The 22,027-nt window shown below is 41.2% G+C and overlaps 1 protein-coding gene across 1 annotated transcript in view; it reads left to right on the plus strand.

Moving 5' to 3' along the window:
• The first annotated feature begins 8,230 nt into the window (after window positions 1–8,230).
• The window catches only part of LOC129509409 (uncharacterized), a 39,589-nt gene continuing 25,792 nt past the window's right edge, over window positions 8,231–22,027 (plus strand). The window contains exons 1-2 of the mRNA XM_055324858.1: window positions 8,231–8,285; window positions 13,171–13,247. Coding sequence (XP_055180833.1) covers window positions 8,231–8,285; window positions 13,171–13,247 — 132 coding nt within the window. The remainder of the gene's footprint in view (window positions 8,286–13,170; window positions 13,248–22,027) is intronic.

Raw genomic sequence — 22,027 nt, forward strand, 5'->3', positions numbered from 1 at the left:
TAGAGGTCATTTCATTTCTAAACTGATACATTTTCACAACTTAACTATTCATCCTGACAGGCATAAACAATATTTGGAAAGGCAAATTTCAGAGAACTGTGATTTAATTGTTTGTCAGATTAGGCCGGTCTCCAAAATATTTGCTGCTCTATCCTGCCAACCAGAGCTAGTTTCATACTCAGAGGACTTTAATATCAAGGCCTAGGAAGATTGGCACCTCCCAAGATCTGAAGTGGCTCAAAGGGGATTTTCTCCCGGACACATGAACTTCATTAGGTAGCCAGCCTCTCTGTAGTTCTCAAATACAGATACCACGTGGGGTATTTGTCTTTCTGCTTCCTCTAGCCTCAGCCTCAGTGAAAATCAAACAGATAAATAAATAAAGGTTTGAGTCGAATTTCAACAGCATTTCCAGAGAAATCTTTCAGAGTTTGATACTGGTTGTGTTTTTTTATATAGCCTCCTCCCCCCCCCCCCGCCCTTCTCCTATTTAGTTTCCAGATAATCTTAGATTTAAGTGTTGGTCTAGGGACTTAACACCACCTCTGCTCTTCGTATATAAATCGCGGCCACAAGATCCCTCACCCTTCTATTCCTCCTTCCTTGTAATGAGCTAAGAATGGGAAGCAGATGCAATTTTGAGACTCTTTCATGCTGTGACACATCAGCTGAAAATGACATCCAGAAAAAGGCTGTGTTCTAATCATAATAAATGTGTTACAGAAGGAAGATGAAGCTACAGTCTCATATATTGCCTGTGAAGTGTACTATATAACTTTTCTCTACGATTATTAGCCTTCATTTTAATGTTTCTCTTTCATTAGCTCTCCTGGGCAAAGAAAGCTGGAACACTTAAAGCCAAGTTAATGCAAAATGTTTAAGCAATATTACCAGGAGCCAGTGTCCTGAGAATATTGATCGAGTCATCACCACCAAGTATTCCTCTGGCACTGAAGCAGTGGATTTGACTTTGGGCATTTACAAGAAGCATTTCAGATGTGACCCCTTCCACCTAATAGGTTAGAGTCCAAGAGTTACTGTACTGGCATTATATTATAATAAAATAGAGTAAATACAAGCATGTTACATATAAACAAAAGGGAGAGAGAGAGAAAGACAAAGAGAAAGGCTGAACTTAGGCAGAATATATTCAAATAACAAACATATTGATAGTAGGCTCAATAAAATCTTGCAGAGTATGCAAAATACAGGCCATACTGATACTTAAGTAGTGAAGGTTTGAGCTGAATTTGCAGACTTACCAGAACAGGTAAGTTTTCATGCTTATCTTGACCAGTTCAGCAAGAATCCATGGAAGAGTTATTATTTCAGGAAATATTTGCAAGTATTGGAATAGCATGGAGAATGTGTTTGGGATAAGTTGCCAAGTCAGAGAAGCATTACAGAAATTCGTTTATGAGATGTCAAAGGGTCGGGCTGAACTGTGGTTTAAGAGACATATGGGATTAGGTGGAAATCTAACTATGGATCATAAAGGTACAGGACTCAGTGGCTATCCAGACAACATGGCTAAATTTTTTTGAAAACAAACAGGTTACTTTACCTCATAGGAAGCTTTTGAGATGTAGCTCATCTAGCTCATGCCATTTAGAATGCCTAAGTCTGTCTGTTTCCAGAGCCTATCCTTCACAGAATGAAGGCACAGGAAGCTCAGTCTCTGGTGCACTGAGTTATTCGTGATCTGATAAGCCTACCTGGAATTGATTAGAAGAACAGGATCAGGATCTTGGTATCATTCAAGTCAATCATGGCCAGTTCAGAATCTTTTAGAAGCACAATGGTGAAGACAAAGGACTCTGAGTCTGAAGTCTAGATTCTAATCTCATCTCTGTGATGATCAGATATGTGTCCTTGAACAAATTCCATGTATACATCTCAGTATCTGAACCTAGGAAATGTGGAGTTTGTTCTACACTAGCATTTGGTAAACAGTTTTCCAAAAACTATCTGTTCTGTGGCTTGTGATAGATGACACTCAAAGATAAGCACAACAATTCCTTCTTCCATTCCATGTGCTCTTTTGAATTGCGTCTGTTTTTCCATCAAGAGTGGATATTAGTTTATATGTGCCTTGAGTCTTGCCTGGCCCTGTGACTTGCTTTGTTTAATATTATACAGCAGATATGATGCTGTTTGACCTCAAGTCTAGGCCTTTAGAACCCTTGTAGTTTCTGTTGTTTGTTCTGTTGAAACATTGCCTTGAACCCACCTTGTAAGGAAACCTTTAGGGGGATGACAAACCATGTGGAGGGGAAGTAAGGCACCCCATTAGCACCAATTGCCAGGTTGTCTTGTACCTGCCAACATAGAAATCCACAGAACTGTGAGAAATAACCCATCATTTTAATTAAGCCACTAATTTGGGGGGCACTCATTATACAGCAGTAGATAACTGAAATGGTATTCAATAGAAATGTGATTTTTTACTATCAAATAAGTTTGAGTGAAGATCAACTGAACAATGTAAATAGGTTTCTCAAAGTGGAATGTCAGAATTTTGAATATGCTAACATTGATTTAAAATGCCAAATTGTGAGAGAGATTTGTATATCATGTCTGCTAGACTTATTTAATCACAGAATATTGTTTTTCCTAGAAAACTGTTTAATCACTTGTGAATCAGTTTGAGAACGCTGATGTAGTTGAGTTCCAAAGGCCTTGCCAGCACTAGCATTCAAACACACACACACACACACACACACACACACACACACACACACAAAATCTGCCAATGAGGCAAGGAGTGTTTTGGTCACTATTTCTTCTTGATTATCTAGATGACAAGAAAACTCACTCTCTAGTTGGTTGCTACCAAATTTCATTATTCACTTCCACTGAAACAATTTTTTAATCAATTAACAGAAGAAAGCAGTATTAGAATTATTAATGAACAATTAAATAGAGATTAAAGAGCTATTAACCTGCAGCTTGGTGGTGGAGACTCGGCTGTCAGGTGGTGTGGGAGCCTGATGGATGTAGACCCATGAGAGACTGTCACAATGATGAAACAAGCAAAGAACAGGCTAATAGATTTATCTATTTCTTCTTGGCAGATTGTAATAGGATATGAAATTGTCCTGCTGATATAGGGATCTATAGAAAGCTCCTTATAAAAAGAATGTGATTAGAACAAGACAAACTGTACTCTATATACTCCATATGCTCACAGACTAGTCACATGATCAAAGTGTGTGCACATGATGCTTGTGTGTGCATACTTGTGACAGCAAGCATGGGTGAAGGTGCTTGAAAGGATTGTCTTTCATACTGATTAAATGCGGATTCTGTATGAGTATTTATGATTATCAGAGTGTTTCTGACTTAGTCTATGTATATTTGTGTGGATGTCTGTCTACGTATTTTCTTCTGTATTCATGTTTTTATCTGTGGAGGCAAACATGCATGTACATACATGTGGTTGGGCAGGTTGTGACTGATAATGATCCACGGTTCTCTGTGCACCTAGAGGACATAATACAAGGTGACAGGAATAAACCAGAGGGAAAGAAATGGGACCATCATGGTACAGCGATCTGTTGAGCCAGTACACTGCTTAAATGCCTCCACTGAGGGGAAGCTTTGCCTTTGTCTGGGGGCTAGTGAATTGGTTCCCTGTCATGGCCATCATGTTGGGGAAGATCATAAAGACAGCAAATAGAAATGGACCAATAAAGAAATGCAAGCCTGGGAATCTGATCAGCAAATTCAATCATCTCCTGGCTCTAACTGGCCCAATATCTCCTTTGAGATAGGAAGTTAAGAACTATAAATAAAGCTTTTTTATGGCTTAAATGGAAAGGGAAATTCCTCAATTTTCTCCCTACTTAATATCTGCCCCAGGCAAATTATTACTCATTTGGGTTTTTTTTTGATAAATGAACCCAATCCAAACTCATTTGGGTTCCTATCATTCAGTAATTTCTAAACTCTGGAATTTATAAAGTGGCATGGAGGCTCTCACTCTTAACTCACTTGTGGCATTTATTGGGTAGTGTCAAACCCTCCATTTGCATTTTCCATGCATTGCCTTATTTAATCTTCATAATACCTGAATTAGCAGTATTATTATGCCCATTACAAAGGGGGGCAAGTAGGGTATGGAGAAGTTTAAAACTGGGCCATGGCCACACATCTGTGCAGATTTCAACTCACAGCTATAGTGAATTGACCCCCAAATCTATGCTTATGATAACTGCACTATCCTGGTTCTTTTAAAGGAAAAACTACCCAAGCTCTTTACCCATCCTCTCTGAATCATTGGGGTCAGAACATGAGCATGGAAGAACTTTAGTTTGGTTCCCTGGGGCTGGTGAAAAATCTTCTGACTTTGTTCCATCATTCCTGTTCCCTTAGTGTATTTTGAGCAAAACTATAGGCACTTAATACACACACCTGAAAGCAAGGAGAGGTGGTCTTCTGGACTGAATGATTCCTTGAACTCTCTTTCAAGTCCATCTACCAGAGAAGGAGGGCATATCTTGCTCCAGGAACAAGGATTAGTCACTCTGGGAAAGAGTGACTGGGAGCAGGTCACTAGGTTCTATGACCCTAAGTAGGTAGGACCCTCTGGTAGCTAGGACAATAGGTCATGACAATAACAATGACTCCATTTTAACCAAAAAAAATTCTGAAATATTCCTTCTGGATCAATAGTGACCATGACTTTTGAAGGGGCAAAGATCAGCTGCTATGATCTGAGGTACTTGGAAGAAGTACTACCACATTTATCTGAGAACGTTTACCTTGTCTAATGGACAGGGAAGTAGGCTAACAAGGCTCCAAGAACACCAAGGGATCATTAAAAATCTATTTCTGCAGTTTTGAGGCCTAAAGAATTAGCCCTTGATTGCTCTCTTCCTTTTGATTATAGAAGGTGATGAGGGGCACCTGGCTGGCTCAGTTGGTAGAGCATGTGACTCTTGAACTCAGGGTTGAAAGTTCAAGCTTCAAGTGTGATGTACGTAGAGTTCACTTAAAATAAAACTTTAAAAGTCTAAGAAAAAAGAAGAGAAAGTGATGAGATAATAAAATTAGCACAAGCCTGTATTCCCAAGTTCCCAGGCTTCTTTCATATGAAATTGACAACTTGTAGCCAAATGGGGGAAGTGCGTTATTGAGGTAACTTTCAAAAGAAAAAAGAAAGGTGCCAAAGTGTATCAAATACCTGTTTCATGCCAATTACTATGACACCATCTCCACAGGTTACCTTATTTAATGCTCATAATAGCTTTAGGTGGTAGATATGATCATCTCTATTTTAATTTTTTTAAGTAGGCTCTACATGCAGCATGGAGCCAAACCCAGGGCTTGAACTCACAACCCTGAGATGAAGACCTGAGCTGGTACCAAGAGTTGGATGCTTAGCTGACTGAGCCACCTAGGCATACCTCATCATCTCTATTTTATAATTGAAGCTCCAAGGCATTAAGAAAACTTCCCAGTCTCTTGCAGTTGGTAAGAGGCAAAACTTGACCCTATCATCAGTATATTCTTCCTTTATCCCCACTGAACATCTGACTAATTAAGGTCAGTGTGAATGTTCACATGAATGGTTTATAAGAGGGGACCTCCCCCAAACACATACACGCCCACTACGTCACTACCAAGGGGGAGCTTTGAAATTGAAAGAAGATAAATGAGTGAGAAAAATTAGAGAGGAAGACAAACCATGAGAGACCGCTAACTCTGAGAAATACACAAAGGGATGCAGAAGGGAAAGTGAGTAGGGGGATGTGGCAACTGGGTGACGGGCACTGAAGGGGGCACTCGATGGGATGAGCACTGGGTGTTATGCTATATGTTGGCAAATTGAATTTAAATAAAAAAAATGTAAAAAAAATGGCATAATCAGGAACATAGATTTAGTCAAACAGGCTGGTCCAGGGGGTAGGAATTTTTGTGGAAAAAGTGCAATGATCCAAAACAGAACCAGACTGTAGGGATCCCTGGGGGGCGCAGCGGTTTGGCGTCTGCCTTTGGCCCAGGGCGCGATCCTGGAGACCCGGGATCGAATCCCACATTGGGTTCCCAGTGCATGGAGCCTGCTTCTCTCTCTGCCTATGTCTCTGCCTCTCTCTCTCTCTCTGTGACTATCATAAAATAAAAAATAAATAAAAATAAAAATTAAAAAAAAAGAACCAGACTGTAGAAAATCCTCCTTTTCTTTCTTTCTTTCTTTCTTTCTTTCTTTCTTTCTTTCTTTCTTTCTTTCTTTCTTTCTTCTTTCTTTCTTTCTCTTTTTTTTTTTTTTGTAAAGGGAGGGTCTTATCTGCAGCATCTGGTTAATAAGTTGAGACTCCGTACTACCTTCAGCCTTCAGCCTTTGTCTTGGTATAATCAAGGGGGAGCCAGGAAGGAGCTTCAGAAAAAGAATGTCTATGCAGCAAGACCCTGAAGCATGCCTTCAAATGTAGATCTTGGACTGAGAAAACAGCTATCCTGTTTATCCACATGAGGGCCAATCAAGTCATGAAAGTAGGAGCCACGCGGTATTGGGAATTAGAGCTCCTGCTGGAAATCAAGAGTGCCTCTGGCATTTCCCCGTACATACATCCTGCCCCCCGCAGTGGGGGAAGTGTCAGGACAGTGATTAAGTATTCAGACATTTAGATCCTGGCATTCTCTCACTACGGATTTATAATCTTGCTTTCCATGGGAAGCAATTGAAGGTTCTAAGAGATAAGTCACGCGAAAGCAGTAAGTGATTGCACCGGCGTTGCACCTCGTCTGAATCTAAAGTCCATTATGTTGCTTTCCCACCCCCCCCCACCCCCGCCCTGCCCCGTGTCGGCCCAGGAAGCCGCTTGAGAAGGTCTGGCAATAGGCTGCTGTTCCTACTCCACGACACGAACAGAATTATTATGTTCAGGGCCGACGCCACGTTTGCACACAGAATGCAAAATTAAGTCTCGTCTGCCCTCCAGCAGCTCCTAATCTAGTGGGGAAGACTCACTAGAGTAAAAAGCAAACCATAAGAAGGGGCATAACAAAGGCTATTGTAGAGATTTATGAATATGAAAGACATTAAGTTTATATTCTCCTGGGAAGCATAAAAGAACGTTTTATAGTGAAAGGTGGTCTCTGAAGAAAGGGCAGTTCCAAGACAGGCACCAGGGAGCACCTTTCAAGAAGTGAGAATAACATGAACAATGACAGGGGGCAGATGCCTTAAGGATCCATTCAGGAGTAAGCAAACTTGGGGGGGGGGTCACTGCAGCAGAGCTGAGCTGAGGCAAGAAAAATAGCTTTGACTTTGAAATCAATATTAGCTGATAATAGAGAAGCTTACATTCCAAGTCGTCTTGGGAGTGTATGCCTTGCTTTCGACTCTATGATTTGCATAATAGGGAGATACAGGAGGTCCCAGAAAAGGGAGCTTTAGGAACCTCCCAGGTGTCCACACAAAGAGTAGATGGAGCAGTGGAGAAGCAGAGCCTGAGAGTTCAGGCCGAAGCATTCACTTCCTCGAGGGTGAGAATGATGGGTCTGCTGCTCATTATCTTGCTCTAATCTTCATGTTTTTCTGCCCTTTGTGAGACCCAAGCCCAAAGCCCCAGTGTGTCCCTTTTACAGGCAATGGTCCACAGCTGGGAGGTAGTGATTTTGCCAAATATCCAGATTAAATATTTAGGGCAGGATTATTGGGGAAGGAGTGAAAGTTTAAAATCTAGAGCAGTGCAAAGAAATCTCTATGTATTCCAAGTCAGGATGAGGAATCAACAGAGAGCTCCTAAGGTAAGAGCTGTAGCAAAGCAGGGGGTGCTGATTCTCTCCTCCCTCAGAATCTAAAGAGAGTCTTGATCATAGAATTCATCCTGCAGAAAGGAAACCCAACCGTTGGGACCGTGGCCAACTGGGGACATAATCTGAAAAGGGGCTCCAAGATCTGCCTCACTTTGGTGCAGATCTCTGCACTGAGGGGCACTCGTAGTCTACCGCAGCCTGTTTAATGTCACAATAACAATTTTGAGTTCCAGATCTAACTGGTTCTAGTTAGTTCCTAGGTGGGCCTGGTTGTCTGCTCAGAGACTCCTCCCGCTAGGAGGTGGGCCTGGAATGGGTTTTCTGTGGACCCCAACAAACATTTTCCACCTGTTTTTGAGTCCCCTGCCTATGGAATCCCTTGAACCCTTTGCTTTAATTTAGTCATGCATTCAGTTCTACAAGGAATCAGCCTATGTACCAGCCTTTCTCCCATGTGTGTGCAAACATGGCGTCGGCCCTGAACATAATAATTCAGTTCGTGTCATGGAGTAACTACAAAGGTAACCCATAATTTCTCCAAGTTTCCAGAGAGCTGGTTAGGGTTTAGAGTAGATAAGCTTTCTCAGTGTTTTGCACAAGGAAGCTCTGAAGCCTTATGCTTGTCCTTCCACTGTACTTGGGGAGCCATACTAGTCTTGCCCAAATAACCTCAGCTCTCCCTCTGACTCCATTCCTCTTCTCTGTGTGAGTATTAGCAAGATATTTTAACCTCATCCTTATTCCTGTGAAATGCAGCTAAGATTACTCTTGTGCATGATCCCATGGCCTTTGGGGGGGGGGGGGGAATTACCTGAGGCCTGGTGTGAAGATGAAGATAAGGACAGATAACAAGTAATACTAAGGGGAGCGCACACATTGTATTCTTCTCCATCTGCCTGAATTAATTATTAATAAGGCAAACAATGAATGTTTGAGCTTCCTCCTAAAATATTTTGACTAACAATTCCATGAGTGGGAAGGTTTTAACCAGGCTGTCTCCAAAATAGTAAGTAAAGAAAACAAAGTGAAACATGCTAATTTTGGAGAAAATTAAATCACAACATGGCTGATATCAAGCAATTTGGTAAAATATTAAAGTAAGGAGAGGATAAAATAGACTCTCAAACTTGTCCTATGAGAATCTTACTCTACTACCCTAGGATTTAGCCCCATTTAGCAATCTGGGGTATGAGACCAAACCCTGTAGAATAAGCAGTGTTTCATCAACACCTTCACATAGCAAGACCAAATAACTCGAAAACCAGAAGGTTCTGAACACACTGGGTCTCAGCCTTACTTTCTCCACCATTCAGCTGACCTGCACTGAATTTCCTCATTCCAAAAAGTCCTCAGATTCATCAGCAGTCCCATTTCTTCTTTTACACTTATTCCAATCTTTCCCTTTGGCCTCATTGCACAAGGAACAAGGTGCAGCCTTTTCTTTACTCCAAGCCCGAAGCTTAGAGAATCTGAGGACCCCTGAGGGTTCTGACTGCTGGAGGGAGCACACTCCTTTTGATGCTCATGTTTCCTCTCCTTGAGCTTGAAGGGCTTTGCTTATGCTACATGGGACTCAAGGCATTCCATGCTCTTCCTAAGCAAAGCAGGATCTTGTCCCCTAAAGCTTTTTTGTTCTATGTTTGAAGGTTTCAGTTAATACATCTATATAGACGCCAAGATGCTGACCTTACGGTTAATCTTTTGTCCCCAGCTTTTCTATGAGAATTGAAATACTAAAATGCAAACTGTTAAAAGCAGTATATATGATAGTACTATACAACTGTAAGCTTCCTCTCCCTCAACAAATGTTGTGTTTCCATGCACTCTCTGAGACCAGCACGCTGGCAAGCAACAGGTATGTGACCCAATTGTCCCCACGCTCCACCCAACAGATGGCTAACCACAAGAAATGAGCATGAAGGCATCCTGGACCAGCTAATCTTCTGCCTCCTAAGAAAACCCAACAAACATCAGGGGAACCCAATGCAGAACAACAGAAATGCTCATTCGTAGATATGTCATCAATAATAAACACATTATTTTAAGCCACTAAGTGCGTGGTGGTTTGCTCTATGGTAACAAGTAACCAATACACTAAAATCTGTGGTCATCTCATCTCTTCTCCTGCATCTTTGTCTGCCCTGGTTAATGAGAGAATTCATGAGTGTGTTAACTCCAGTCTGCTAGAGTCTGGGGGAGCAGCTCAGCAAGTTCAGAGATAACAGCTTTACAGCGCAGATGGTACTACAACACATATTTGTTTTTGTTTTTTGTTTTTCAGTCACTCCCTCTGCCTCCAAATACTTGCTGAGGTTGTCATGAATACCACACAATCTCCTTCTCAATTTTCTGAATAAATGTGATCATTTATAATGGTATTTTTCATCTATAACTTTAGCTCAGGAAACGTAATAGTCAGGCTGGACAAGAATAATCAGAACGACTACTTGGAGGACATGGAGATGTTCCGAAAATGGGTTAGACTTAGTTAGATTTTGAAAGGAAATTTCCTGTCCAGGGAAGGAAGAATCAGGCAAGGAAAGGCATTGATTGATTCACCCAACATGATTGAGCAGCTACTCAGGGTCAAGTCCTATTCTAAGGAATATAGATAAATCAGTGAACAGAACAGACAAAAGTCCTACAGGGGACAGGAAGGGAGTAAATAAGTAAAATATTGTCAGATGGTGATAAGAGCTGGAGAAAAATAAAAATAAGGATTTCTAGGGTTTGAAGAGTGGGTCACAATTTTAAATAGGGTGGTTAGAGAAGGCCTCACTCAGATGACATTTGATTTATATCCTAAAGGAGACAAGATTGTAAGTTTTGCAGGTATACAGGGAAATAGCATCCCAGCCAGAGGAAAGAGCAAGTGCACGGGTCCTGAGGAATGAGCACATCTGGGGTTTTCAGGGAAAAGTTAAGGAAGTGAGTGCAGCTGAAAAAGGCAGATCAGAGGTAGTGGGGTGGAAGGCAGTAAAAGGTGAGGTCCAAGAGGAAATGGGAGGAGGGCTTCGAGCAAACGATGACATGATGTGAGCTAAGTCTCAGAATAACCACACTGGCTGCTGTGTTGAGCATAGACCGTTGGGGATCAATGGTGGATGCTGAGAGCCCCATCAGGAGATCATCAGCATAATCAAAAAGAGAAGTGATGGTGGCCTATGCCACAATGGTAGCTTTAGAGGTGACCCAGAATATAGCATGGGAAACTAAGGTAAAATTTGAAGGTAATGCTCTAAGAATTTGCTGATATATTGGATGAGCTCTGTGACAAAAACAGTGAGTGAGAATGGGTATTTTGTGTCTTCATTTGCCATTTATAAGAAAGAACAATCATGTTTGGATGAAAAAATGAGTAATTTGGTTCAGGACAGGAAAACCTAACTCTTGTGAAGCAGTCTGGTCAACACGATTCAGTCAATGTGCCTGGAAAATGTGTCATAGGCACGAAAGCAGGGGGATGAAGGTCAGGGGGGGTTTGGATTAAGACCACAGAAAGTTCCTAAAGGTCTTAAATAGGAGAGTCAAGAGTTTGAATACCTTCCTGACTCTAGGAATGGGAACATAGATGACCAGTAAAATCCTTGGAAACCAGTTGTCCACTAGCAGACCTTAGGGTATGGTGTTAGAGGGACCAGATTATAAAAATAAGAAGCTACCCACTCAAATGCCTATAGCAGCCAGGTAGGAAATGCACATGAGTAAAGCAGGATATAAGAAAAGCAAAAGCATAAGTTCTCTGGTAAATGCAACCCACTGTTCATCTCCATGACCCAGAAACAACAGTTCAGGTGGTAATTGAGATTGTAACCAAAGGAAGCTACAATCTACTTTTTTTTTTTTAAATGGCTGCTAGAAATCTTGATTTTTATATGAGCTCTCTGGATTCGTATAGTTTGGCAAGCTATTTATGTAACACAAACACAGATACTCTTGGCAAAACACAAACACAGATACTGTGTTAAAACAAAACCTAACTTGAGGAAGACGCAGCCCATGGGCTGCTTGTTCTAACTTCTGACACAGATGTTGTATAGTCCCTGCTTTTCAGGAAACCTGATTCAAACTTCCAGTCCTGGAGCCACACCCCCAGGGCATCCTGCTTTTCCTTACTGTTCCTTGTCCATTAGTCATCCTCAGAGGATAAACTATGGCCCATTCCTGGGTCAAGGTCCTTGTAACTCTGACAAGATGATATGGTCTGGGGTCCAATGATATAACTGGATACTTCTTTTCCTTTCCTATCATGATTAGAGCTCATGGCAACAAGGTTGGTAGTCTTCCTATAGACCCTCTGCCCACACTATTGGCAAGCACTGTATTTTTCTGTTGCAAGGCCTCTTTTGCATGCAAAAGAGTCCATGGCTAGAAGTCCAGGGGATTCTGAACCCCTGGGAACAGCCCCGAGCCAGTGACAAAGGGAGTTGATACGTATATATGTCAGTGTCATTGGTTTTTGGGTGGGACAACCTGGAGGCCCATTCTACACCATTCCCAGAGGTCCCAGCTAGACTGAGCCCCAACTATCAAGTAGGTTAGTAACCTACTTACTAACACATCCTACATCCTACACTGAGGTCCTGCCCTACCTAATCTCATTTTTTCACTCCCTTACTAGTGTATCCTGGCACAAATACTCACGCTCAAGACCTTGTCCCAGGTCCCCAGGACAAAGCATCACACAATTCCCTTCAGTGACTGGCCAGGGCATGAGTGCGAGTAGGATGAGTATCAACATTTGCAAGCTCCTCATCTGGGGCCGGATCCTTAAGCATACGGGGACTCTGTGACAAACAAGCTGATTTTTGCCCTTTCCAAGCCTGGTTTTATTGACAAATGCATACAACTCTGCTTGAAACAAAATGTTTTTTAACTCTGTTGTAAACAAGCTAATCCTCAAATAGAGCACTCCCTCTGCTTCCTGTCCCCTCAACCCCTGCACAATTTGTTCAGGATCCTTGGTTGACCTTTTAATTGTATTTCAGCGGTGGTTGGAGAGAAAAAAAAATAAAAAGCCTCACATCTGCATTCATACGAGCAAATGGCTACAGCTTAGGATAAAGTCTGTGATAAAAACAGGGACAGGGCTCTAGCAGCTGCCTAGATAAGCCAGAGACCTTTCGAGCCCAGTAGATGCCCAACCTCCACTCCCCAAGCATGGAGCTTTTAGGGAATCCCTTTGGCTGGCCTAACTGGGTGCTAGTTGCATCTGTTCATCCAACTTAAGAAAGAGAAAGAAACCAGAGAAAGACAGCTGAGATAAGCAATGGGCTTGGCGCAGCCTCTGCCCTGATTTCTGGGGCCTTGGGGTGGCTCCCTACAGAACTGCATTTCTCCTTCATCCTTGCCTTTCTTTCTTATTTTTTCTCTGGCATAAATGTTGAATTTTTCATAATATGGCAGGTACAGTCAAAATAGAGCTGTACAATAAAGGTTGTGATGGCAAAGAATGTGTCTTCAGAGCACAAGGTCTGCACACGGTAGGCATTTGATCACTAAGTGTGGAATTAATTAAGTAAGCAAATAAATACGTTCCAGAGAAGGAGTTTCAGTCCAAAAAGAAAATATATATTTATAATGGCAAAACTAACTGTTGTCATCATGTCAACTGTTAATAGATTTAAACAAATAACATGCACACACATGCATGTGTGCATACACACTCACACACCACACACACACACCACACACAGACCAGTTCCAGGAACATTCCAGATTCTGAAGGAAGGTGCAGGCAATATGTTTTCAGTTTTACAGGGATATTGTTGCTCTGCATCCCTTTTTTAAGTGATTCGTCACAGTCATAAACAAGTTACCAGCACTCAAAACCCATGTTAAAACCATTTTCTTATTTGCTAACTTGTTAAGCTCCTCTCGCCTCTGATTTGCTGGCTCAGGGATGGCTCAAGCCCTCTTTCACTCGGTTTTCTCACCTATAAAAATAGTTATAATACCTGCCTAAGAAGTTCTTATAAGAGGGTTAAGTGAATTATTTCGGGAAAAATACAGAGAACAGTATGTGGCACATAGTAAACTCTTAAAACCGTTAGCTACTGAGTTTATTCGACTCCTGAACAATGGTAGCATGAACAAGATGACAGGAACCTTTGTCCGCTCTAAATCCCATCAACTTCTTTACACCTTCCCAAGAATGTCATTTCTCAGTAGTAGGTGTGAGTAAAACTGCTTTACACCTTTCAGAGAATCCAAACTAATAAGCATCTCTCCTCCTCTCACTGGCCTACCTCCACTTGACCAGCACCGCCTTGCCAATTCCTGCCTCAGAAATCAACTCCCTAAGAGTAAGACTAAGACAAACACCGGCCCTGGTGGCAGCCTTCTTTGCTGTCCCTCATGGGTCACACAGGCCCCGACCCTTATGCCCATAGCACTGGGAGCACTGGGAGCACTGGGAGCAACTGCTCTGAGCACCACCCTCTCAGACAGAAACAAAGAAACCTAAAGACAGAGAAAGAGAAACTTAATCAGATGTGTTAGCAAGGCACCTTAGCCTCAGAAGGTTCCCACAGGGCAGCCTCCAACCTCCAAACCTTGGCCTGGGAGGGTGGTCCTCTGTGAAGGAAGAGATCCATGAACAAATAGATGCAAGGAAGGAGGCTCAAGCCCTAGGACTCCCTAATATCGATCCTTGAGGATGCATAGCCTTAGCCCCAGTGCACTTGGCTGTATTCCAGCCTGGAAATAAGTCTCAACAGGCTAGCAGGTTCAACACAAGCCAAAGGAGCCCACTCAGCCCCTCATAGAAGATACAGATATTCTAGTTCTGGCTTTGAGGCAACATATAGATGGATGGGAAATGGAGAGAAGGAACGGAGAGCTTTCTAACTCTATGACTTACCTTTTGTGACCTGATTATCCAATGGGCTGTGCTCTAAGTGAAGCTTCACTTATAGCCCAGAACCAGTCAAGGGTTGTGAAAAGCAACCTTATCTCTGCTACATTCCACCATTACTTTCTTGTGATAATTCTCCTAGAGAGACAGAGAGAGAATGGAGGGGGTGGGGAATCACAGGAAGAAAGACAAGACAGAGACAGAGAAACCTAAAGACAGAGAAAGAGATGTGTTCAAAGGCAGCTTGCCAAATTAAACATAGAATTAGCGACTTTGGAATTCATGCATTTAAATTTTAAATATAAACAAAAATCCAAACAGAACAAAACTCGATTAAAATTAATTCCAAAGGGAAGTCTTGGCATTAGGCTCTAGGACTAATTAATACGAGGACCTGAGAGCGTAGCTGCCTATGATACCGTTTGGAACAAAGCTGTGATGGACAAACCCTCACTGCTCTCCGTGTGTTCCTTCCTGGGGGGTGCCGAGACCACGCCACAAACTGGGCGTCCAGGCCAGGTTCTGAAGCTGGAAATCCCAGCTCAAAGGGTCAGCACAGTTGATTCTTTCTAAGGGCCATGAGGGAGAATCTGTTGTCTGCCTGCCTCTCTCCTTGCTTCCGGTGCTTTGCTGGCGAGCTTTGGTATTCCTTGGCTTCTGTGGCACCACCACAGTCTGCCTCCACCTTCACAGGCATCACTCCATGTGCACGTCTGTCTCTGTGTCCAAATTCCCCCCTCTTATGAGGACCCACCTTCGTGACCTCATCTCAGCCTGATCATCTGCAATCACCCTCTATCCAAGTTCAATCCTATTCACAAGTCCTGAGGGTTAGGACTTCAACATTTTCAACATCCTTTTGGTGGACACAGTTCAACCCATGAGAAGCTGGAGGCCTCCATTCCTCACACAAACAACTTCCTCAAGTGAGTACGACCTTATTTCCTTTAGTTTTATCTCATTTAGTTCAGAAACATTTCATTCCAACAGGAATTCATTTCATTGGATATTGCCCATTGTGCAGAATTCTGTGATTTTTTTTTTTCCAGAACAGAGTACTCCAGTCCACAGGTCAATTTAGGAGCTTAGAAACTTTCTGTGGTACCATCTATACTAGTTTGGTGGCTTAAAACAACATAAATGTATTCTCTTAAGAGTTCTGAGTTCAAAATGGGTTTCACTGGGCTGAAATCAAGGTATTGGCAGGGCTACATGCCCTCCAGAGCTTCTAGGGGAGAGTCTGTCTTCTGCCTTTCGCAGCTTCTGGGGGGGCGCCTGCATTCCTTGGCTGACCTTCTTCTATCTGCAAGATGCATTGCTTCAGTCCCCACCTTCCATCATCCCATTGTCTCCTCTTCTGTAGTAAGTAATTATATGTCCACTTCTGCTTCCGTTTCATAAGGACACTTGGAATTACATTTGGGGCACACCCAGATAATACAGGACAATCTTCTCATCCAAAAAGCCTTAATTTAATCATATCTCTAAAGTCCTTTTGCCAAATAAGATATCCGCCACAGGTTCCAGGGATAAGGATCTAAATATAATTGGGGAATATTCTTCAGCTTACCCCATCCACCACCCTAGATCAGCTCATCCTAGTCCACCTCATTTTCACAACCATAAACCTTACCCGTAAAAGAACATTAGTTTTCCTAGAAATTTCCTGACACTTCCAGTTTTCTTCTCAGATGCAGTTCCCTCTACTCAGCATCGTATCAAAGCAGAGCCTGATTTCCAGCACAGTGACGCCCCCCCTCCCACCCCCATCAGAGCATGGAGAGATCTGGACTGTAAGAATATGTGTAACTGTTATTAACCTTCAATTCTGCAGACACACTGTAATATCTCATGCATTATCATTTTCATAAAATCTGCACCACATGTCTTCCGCAGGATGCTAGGAATGCAGCAGAATCTTTCTGGCAAATCAAATAATTTCAAGTATTATAAATTAGGACTGTTTAGTACTTCTTCTTTTAAATTTATTGACTAATAATTTTAAGCCATTTTTTTTGCGTGAACCCAGAGCATGCTCCTGTCAAAACGAATACCAGGATAAATGTGCCACATTTGCCACTTGTAGAGATAAGACTATTGTTCAGAAAATACTCTCTCTTTCTCTCCCCATCCCAGCCTCTGTGGGGAAGTCTCCTTTCTACCAGTTGATGTTGAACTTAACCATGCTGCCTGTTTTCATTATGGATGTGGACAGAAATGACAGTTTATCAGTTCTGAGTTTAAGCCTGTCAATGCTCACTGCAAACTCCTGAGTATGTGGTTGTACCACATTTTATAGCAATAGTAGGCAAACACTGTTTGTTTTAATCACTATAAACCAAGAGTAGCTTCAAAAAGCAATTGCCCTTGATATTTGAATTTTAAATAATATATGGATAAGAAATATAACCTCAAAACATTCACTTTAATTTCAATCAGCATATTTATTATTCCTCAAATTATGTTTATTTCTTTATTAATATGAGTTATTCTTAAGCTATCCAGTAAACAGCAGGACATGAAGTTATATATACAGTATGATCTCAATTATGTAAAAAAATCCACAGAAAAAAATGATAGTGAATTATTTGGGAGTAAAGTTTATTTATTATCTGAGTGCTCTGTTGTTCACTAAATATGACTTATACCATAGAACTTATATATTTACTATGTATTATTCTATTCATATTTGTGATGTAGCTGAAATACGTATTAACAATTTTTGTTCTTGAGGAAAAGAATCCAGAAATTCAATTTGGAAACTGAACTATGGATAAGATTGTGAGATAAGGATTAAGATGATGGGGAACAAAGAGGTATGTGTCCATGATGGATATTAGTTTTGAATGGGTATCTGAGGTTAAGTTTTCATGTCTTTCTCTGTGATGTGTTAGTTGGGAACATGGTGTTTTTATTGTTTTAAATCAAGTGTTATATTTTTTTTTCCTTCTCAGCTGAAAGATGATGGTGTGTGATACATTTTCAAATAATAGAAATAAGAGTTTCAGAGCTCTTGTCTTCACAACTGTAGTATGACTTGGCTTCTATTTTAACTGATTCTTCGACATTTATTATATTACAACTACAGAAAGTAAAAGAGCTGATTTTTCAATCATGATTAATTATATGAGCTTTCCCTTTTCTTACTTAGACGCAGGGAGTAGGGGCAGCCCAGGCGGCTCAGTGGTTTAGCACTGCCTTCAGCCCAAGGTGTGATCCTGGAGACACCGGATCGAGTCCCACGTGGGGCTCCCTGCATGGAGCCTGCTACTCCCTCTGCCTGTGTCTCTGCCTCTCTCTCTCTCTCTCTCTCTCTCTCTCTCTCTCTCTCTCTCATGAATAAATATATAAAATCTAAAAAAAATAGAAGAAGGGAGTAAAAATCCACTTATTTATACAGGGAAGATCAAGGCTCTAAGGTTGTCATGGCATGAATTTTTAAATTTAGAAAAGAAGGGATTATATTTTCTGAATTTTTAGGAGCAGAGGACCACTAAGAGAGTAGGGAGATAAATTGTTTCAAGCCACAGCCTTCTAAAATTATCTTGGAAAATAATAATTTTCATGTATCAGAGCATTAGGTACTCGTTCAGCAAGACTGAGTTGTACCACATGATGTTTTAAACAGGGAAGACCAGAGTTAAACAAGAAATTAGAGTCCCTGACCTTGGAAAGCTTAATTTTTTAGTGATTTAGCTGTTTGACATTTTGAAAGATGAGAAGATGAGGGGAATTCTGATTCTAATGTAGCTAAAGTTGTTGTTGTTGTTTTCCATTAAAAAGAAAAAAAAAAACCACAAAGCCACAGCCAAAATATTTGAAAGCCATTTGAAAGTAAAAATTTTTTAAGTGTGGACAATCATTTAGTTAAGATCCAAATTTTCTAACATTTTATTAAAACTGTAGATTCCTAGGTATCTTATGCTTTGGGTGCAACTGCATAAGATACCTAGGAATAAACCTAATCAAAGAGGTAAAGGATCTATACCCTAAAAGCTACAGAACAGTTCTGAAAGAAATTGAGGAAGACACAAAGAGATGGAAAAACATTCCATGCTCATGGATTGGAAGAATTAATATTGTGAAAATGTCAATGTTACCCAGGGCAATTTACACGTATAATGCAATCCCTATCAAAATACCATGGACTTTCTTCAGAGACTTAGAACAAATTATTTTAAGATTTGTGTGGAATCAGAAAAAACCCCAAACAGCCAGGGGAATTTTAAAAAAGAAAACCGTATCTGGGGGCATCACAATGCCAGATTTCAGGTTGTACTACAAAGCTGTGATCAAGACAGTGTGGTATTGGCACCAACACAGACACATAGATCAATGGATCAGAATAGAGAACCCAAAAATGGGCCCTCAACTCTATGGTCAACTAGTATTGGACAAAACAGGAAAGACTATCCACTGGAAAAAGGACAGTCTCTTCAATAAATGGTGCTGGGAAAATTGGACATCCACATGCAGAAGAATGAAACTGGACCACCCTCTTACACCAGACACAAAGATAAACTCAAAACGGATGAAAGATCTAAATATGAGACAAGAATCCATCAAAATCCTAGAGGAGAACACAGGCAACACCCTTTTTGAACTTGGCCACAGCAACTTCTTGCAAGTTACATCCATGAAAGCAAGAGAAACAAAAGCAAAAGTGAATTATTGGGACTTAATCAAGATAAAAAGCTTCTGCACAGCAAAAGAAACAGTCACCAAAACTCAAAGACAACCTACAGAATGGGAGCAGATATTTGCAAATGACACATCAGATAAAGGGCTAGTTTCCAAGATCTATAAAGAACTTATTAAACTCAACACCAAAGAAACAAACAATCCAATCATGAAATGGGCAAAAGACATGAACAGAAATCTCACAGAGGAAGACATAGACGTGGCCAACATGCACATGAGAAAATGCTCCGCATCACTGGCCATCAGGGAAATACAAATCAAAACCACAATGAGATCCCACCTCACACCAGTGAGAATGGGGAAAATTAACAACAAATGTTGGAGAGGATGTGGAGACAGGGGAACCCTCTTACACTGTTGGTGGGAATGTGAACTGGTGCAGCCACTCTGGAAAACTGTGTGGAGGTTCCTCAAAGAGTTAAAAATAGACCTGCCCTATGACCCAGCAGTTGCACTGTTGGGGATTTACCCCAAAGATACAGATGCAGTGAAACGCCGGGACACCTGCACCCCGATGTTTCTAGCAGCAATGTCCACAATAGCCACACTGTGGAAGGAGCCTCGGTGTCCATCGAAAGATGAATAGATAAAGAAGCTGTGGTCTGTGTATACAATGGAATATTCCTCAGCCATTAGAAACGACAAATACCCACCATTTGCTTCCACGTGGATGGACCTGGAGGGTATTATGCTGAGTGAAATAAGTCAGTCGGAGAAGGACAAACATTATATGGTCTATTCATTCGGGGAATATAAAAAATAGTGAAAGGGATTATCAGGGAAAGGAGAGAAAATGAGTGGGAAAAATTAGCGAGGGTGACAGGACATGAGAGACTCTTTTAACTCTGGGAAACGGAACAAGGGGTAGTGGAAGGGGAGGTGGGCGGGGAGATGGGGTGACTGGGTGACGGGCCCTGAGGGGGGTACTTGACGGGATGAGCACTGGGTGTTATATTATATGTTGGTAAATCAAACTTCAATGAAAATAAATAAAAATAAAAATAAAACTGTAGATTCCTAGGTCCTACCCGGGTCAACTAAATCAGAATCTCAGGGAGAGAGGCCAGGAATCTTCATTCTTAAAGTAGGCTCTATGCCCAATGTGGTGCTTGAACTCACAATTCTGAGATCAAGAGTCGTGTGCTCTACTAACTGAGCTAACCGTGCCCAGGAATCTTCATTCTTAAGGCGCTCGTCAATGGGCGGAACATCACACCAATGTCTGAGAATGTTCACGTGGGAAATTTGGAAGGCATTCAGCTAAAAGGTTAAATCTAAATTTACAAATTGCAGATTGATTTTGGTGGATCTTAAAACAATCAATGTTTAAAGTTAATATTCCTTTTAGTTTCGGGAAAGGAAAATGTTCAGGAACTATAGGAGAACAAACCCGCCCAATTCCCTGACAAGAAAGTAAGAGGACACATTCCTCCAAGGAAGCATTCAATATTGTAAAAAATGCAGCTCTGCCCTGATTAACCTGCATCTTTAATGTATTTCTAGTCCAATCACAATATACTTTGCATTCTTTTTGTATGCACTTTGAATTTCCCAAAGCTATCCCATATCTTGCACCCTTAATCTCTAAACTTCTGCCTTTCTCTCTTGTTCTGAATTCTAGGATAATTAGGCAGCTGGCCGAAATGTGCGCTTGGGCTCCCTCATCACCAGAGGACAATCCCAACACTTCCGAGCTTACAACAAGAAAGGATTATTTTTTTTCTCATCATGTTATTTGGGCATCGAAGTTAGGCTGAGACCCCATATTATCTTTGGGAAGGGACCAGGGCTGAAGGAACAGCCCCATCAAGGACGACATCTCCGTCTTGAGAGGGAGGGTCAGAGTGGATGGATGGTGACTCACATTATGCTCTGGAAGCTCAGGTTCAAAAGTGACAATTCCACTCACATTTCACTCCCCAAAGCAAATCAGATGTCCAAGCCTGATGACAGGGGTGAAGTATAACCTAGTGTGCAGGAAATACCATGCTCAGGGGGCCCCACAGAAAAGCAAAGAGGTGTTTTTGGCAGAACCGTAGTAACATATCAGACCTGTAGCTATCTGATTTATGTTTTTGTTCATTTTCCTTTGTTATGCAACACCTACTACCTCTGCTGAAATTGTAGTTTAATTTAATGATTTTTTTTCATCTACAGGATATTATTTTCTTGTTCTCAGATTTTTTATAGTGCTTGGACCTTTAAACCTTTCTAATAAAGCTATTTTTTTATTCCTATTTTCTCAGAGGTTACTCATTGCAGAAACTCATGTCATGTGATCTATTGACAGCTTAAATAGATTCATTCAGAAAACATTTATGCCATGTTTTAATTGATTCATTCTTTGACCTATATTAGTGGAGGTGAGGTGAGACTGAGTAGAATCCTTCTCCTTATGGCTTAGTGGGCTTTTCTTTCCACCTACCCCCCCCCAACCTAAAGAATCCCTCTACCGTAATATACCCAATTTATTATTGAAGTTCTTACATATTTTTGGCATGTTAAGTACTACACTTTTTGTATTTCATCAACTGTTTAGATTTTTCCCTGTTACATTGATAGGGTCATTTCAGCAGGATATTGGAAGTGGGAGAGAGACAAAATGTGAGCTGTGGTCATAGTATTGACATCATCTTAGAGAATCAATGAAATGACCATTCAATCCAATAAGCCAAAAAATAAAAAGTCCTCAAAATGAAACAAAAG

This window comes from Nyctereutes procyonoides, unplaced genomic scaffold, assembly GCF_905146905.1.
Source record: "Nyctereutes procyonoides isolate TBG_1078 unplaced genomic scaffold, NYPRO_anot_genome, whole genome shotgun sequence".
Taxonomy (NCBI): Eukaryota; Metazoa; Chordata; class Mammalia; order Carnivora; family Canidae; genus Nyctereutes; species Nyctereutes procyonoides.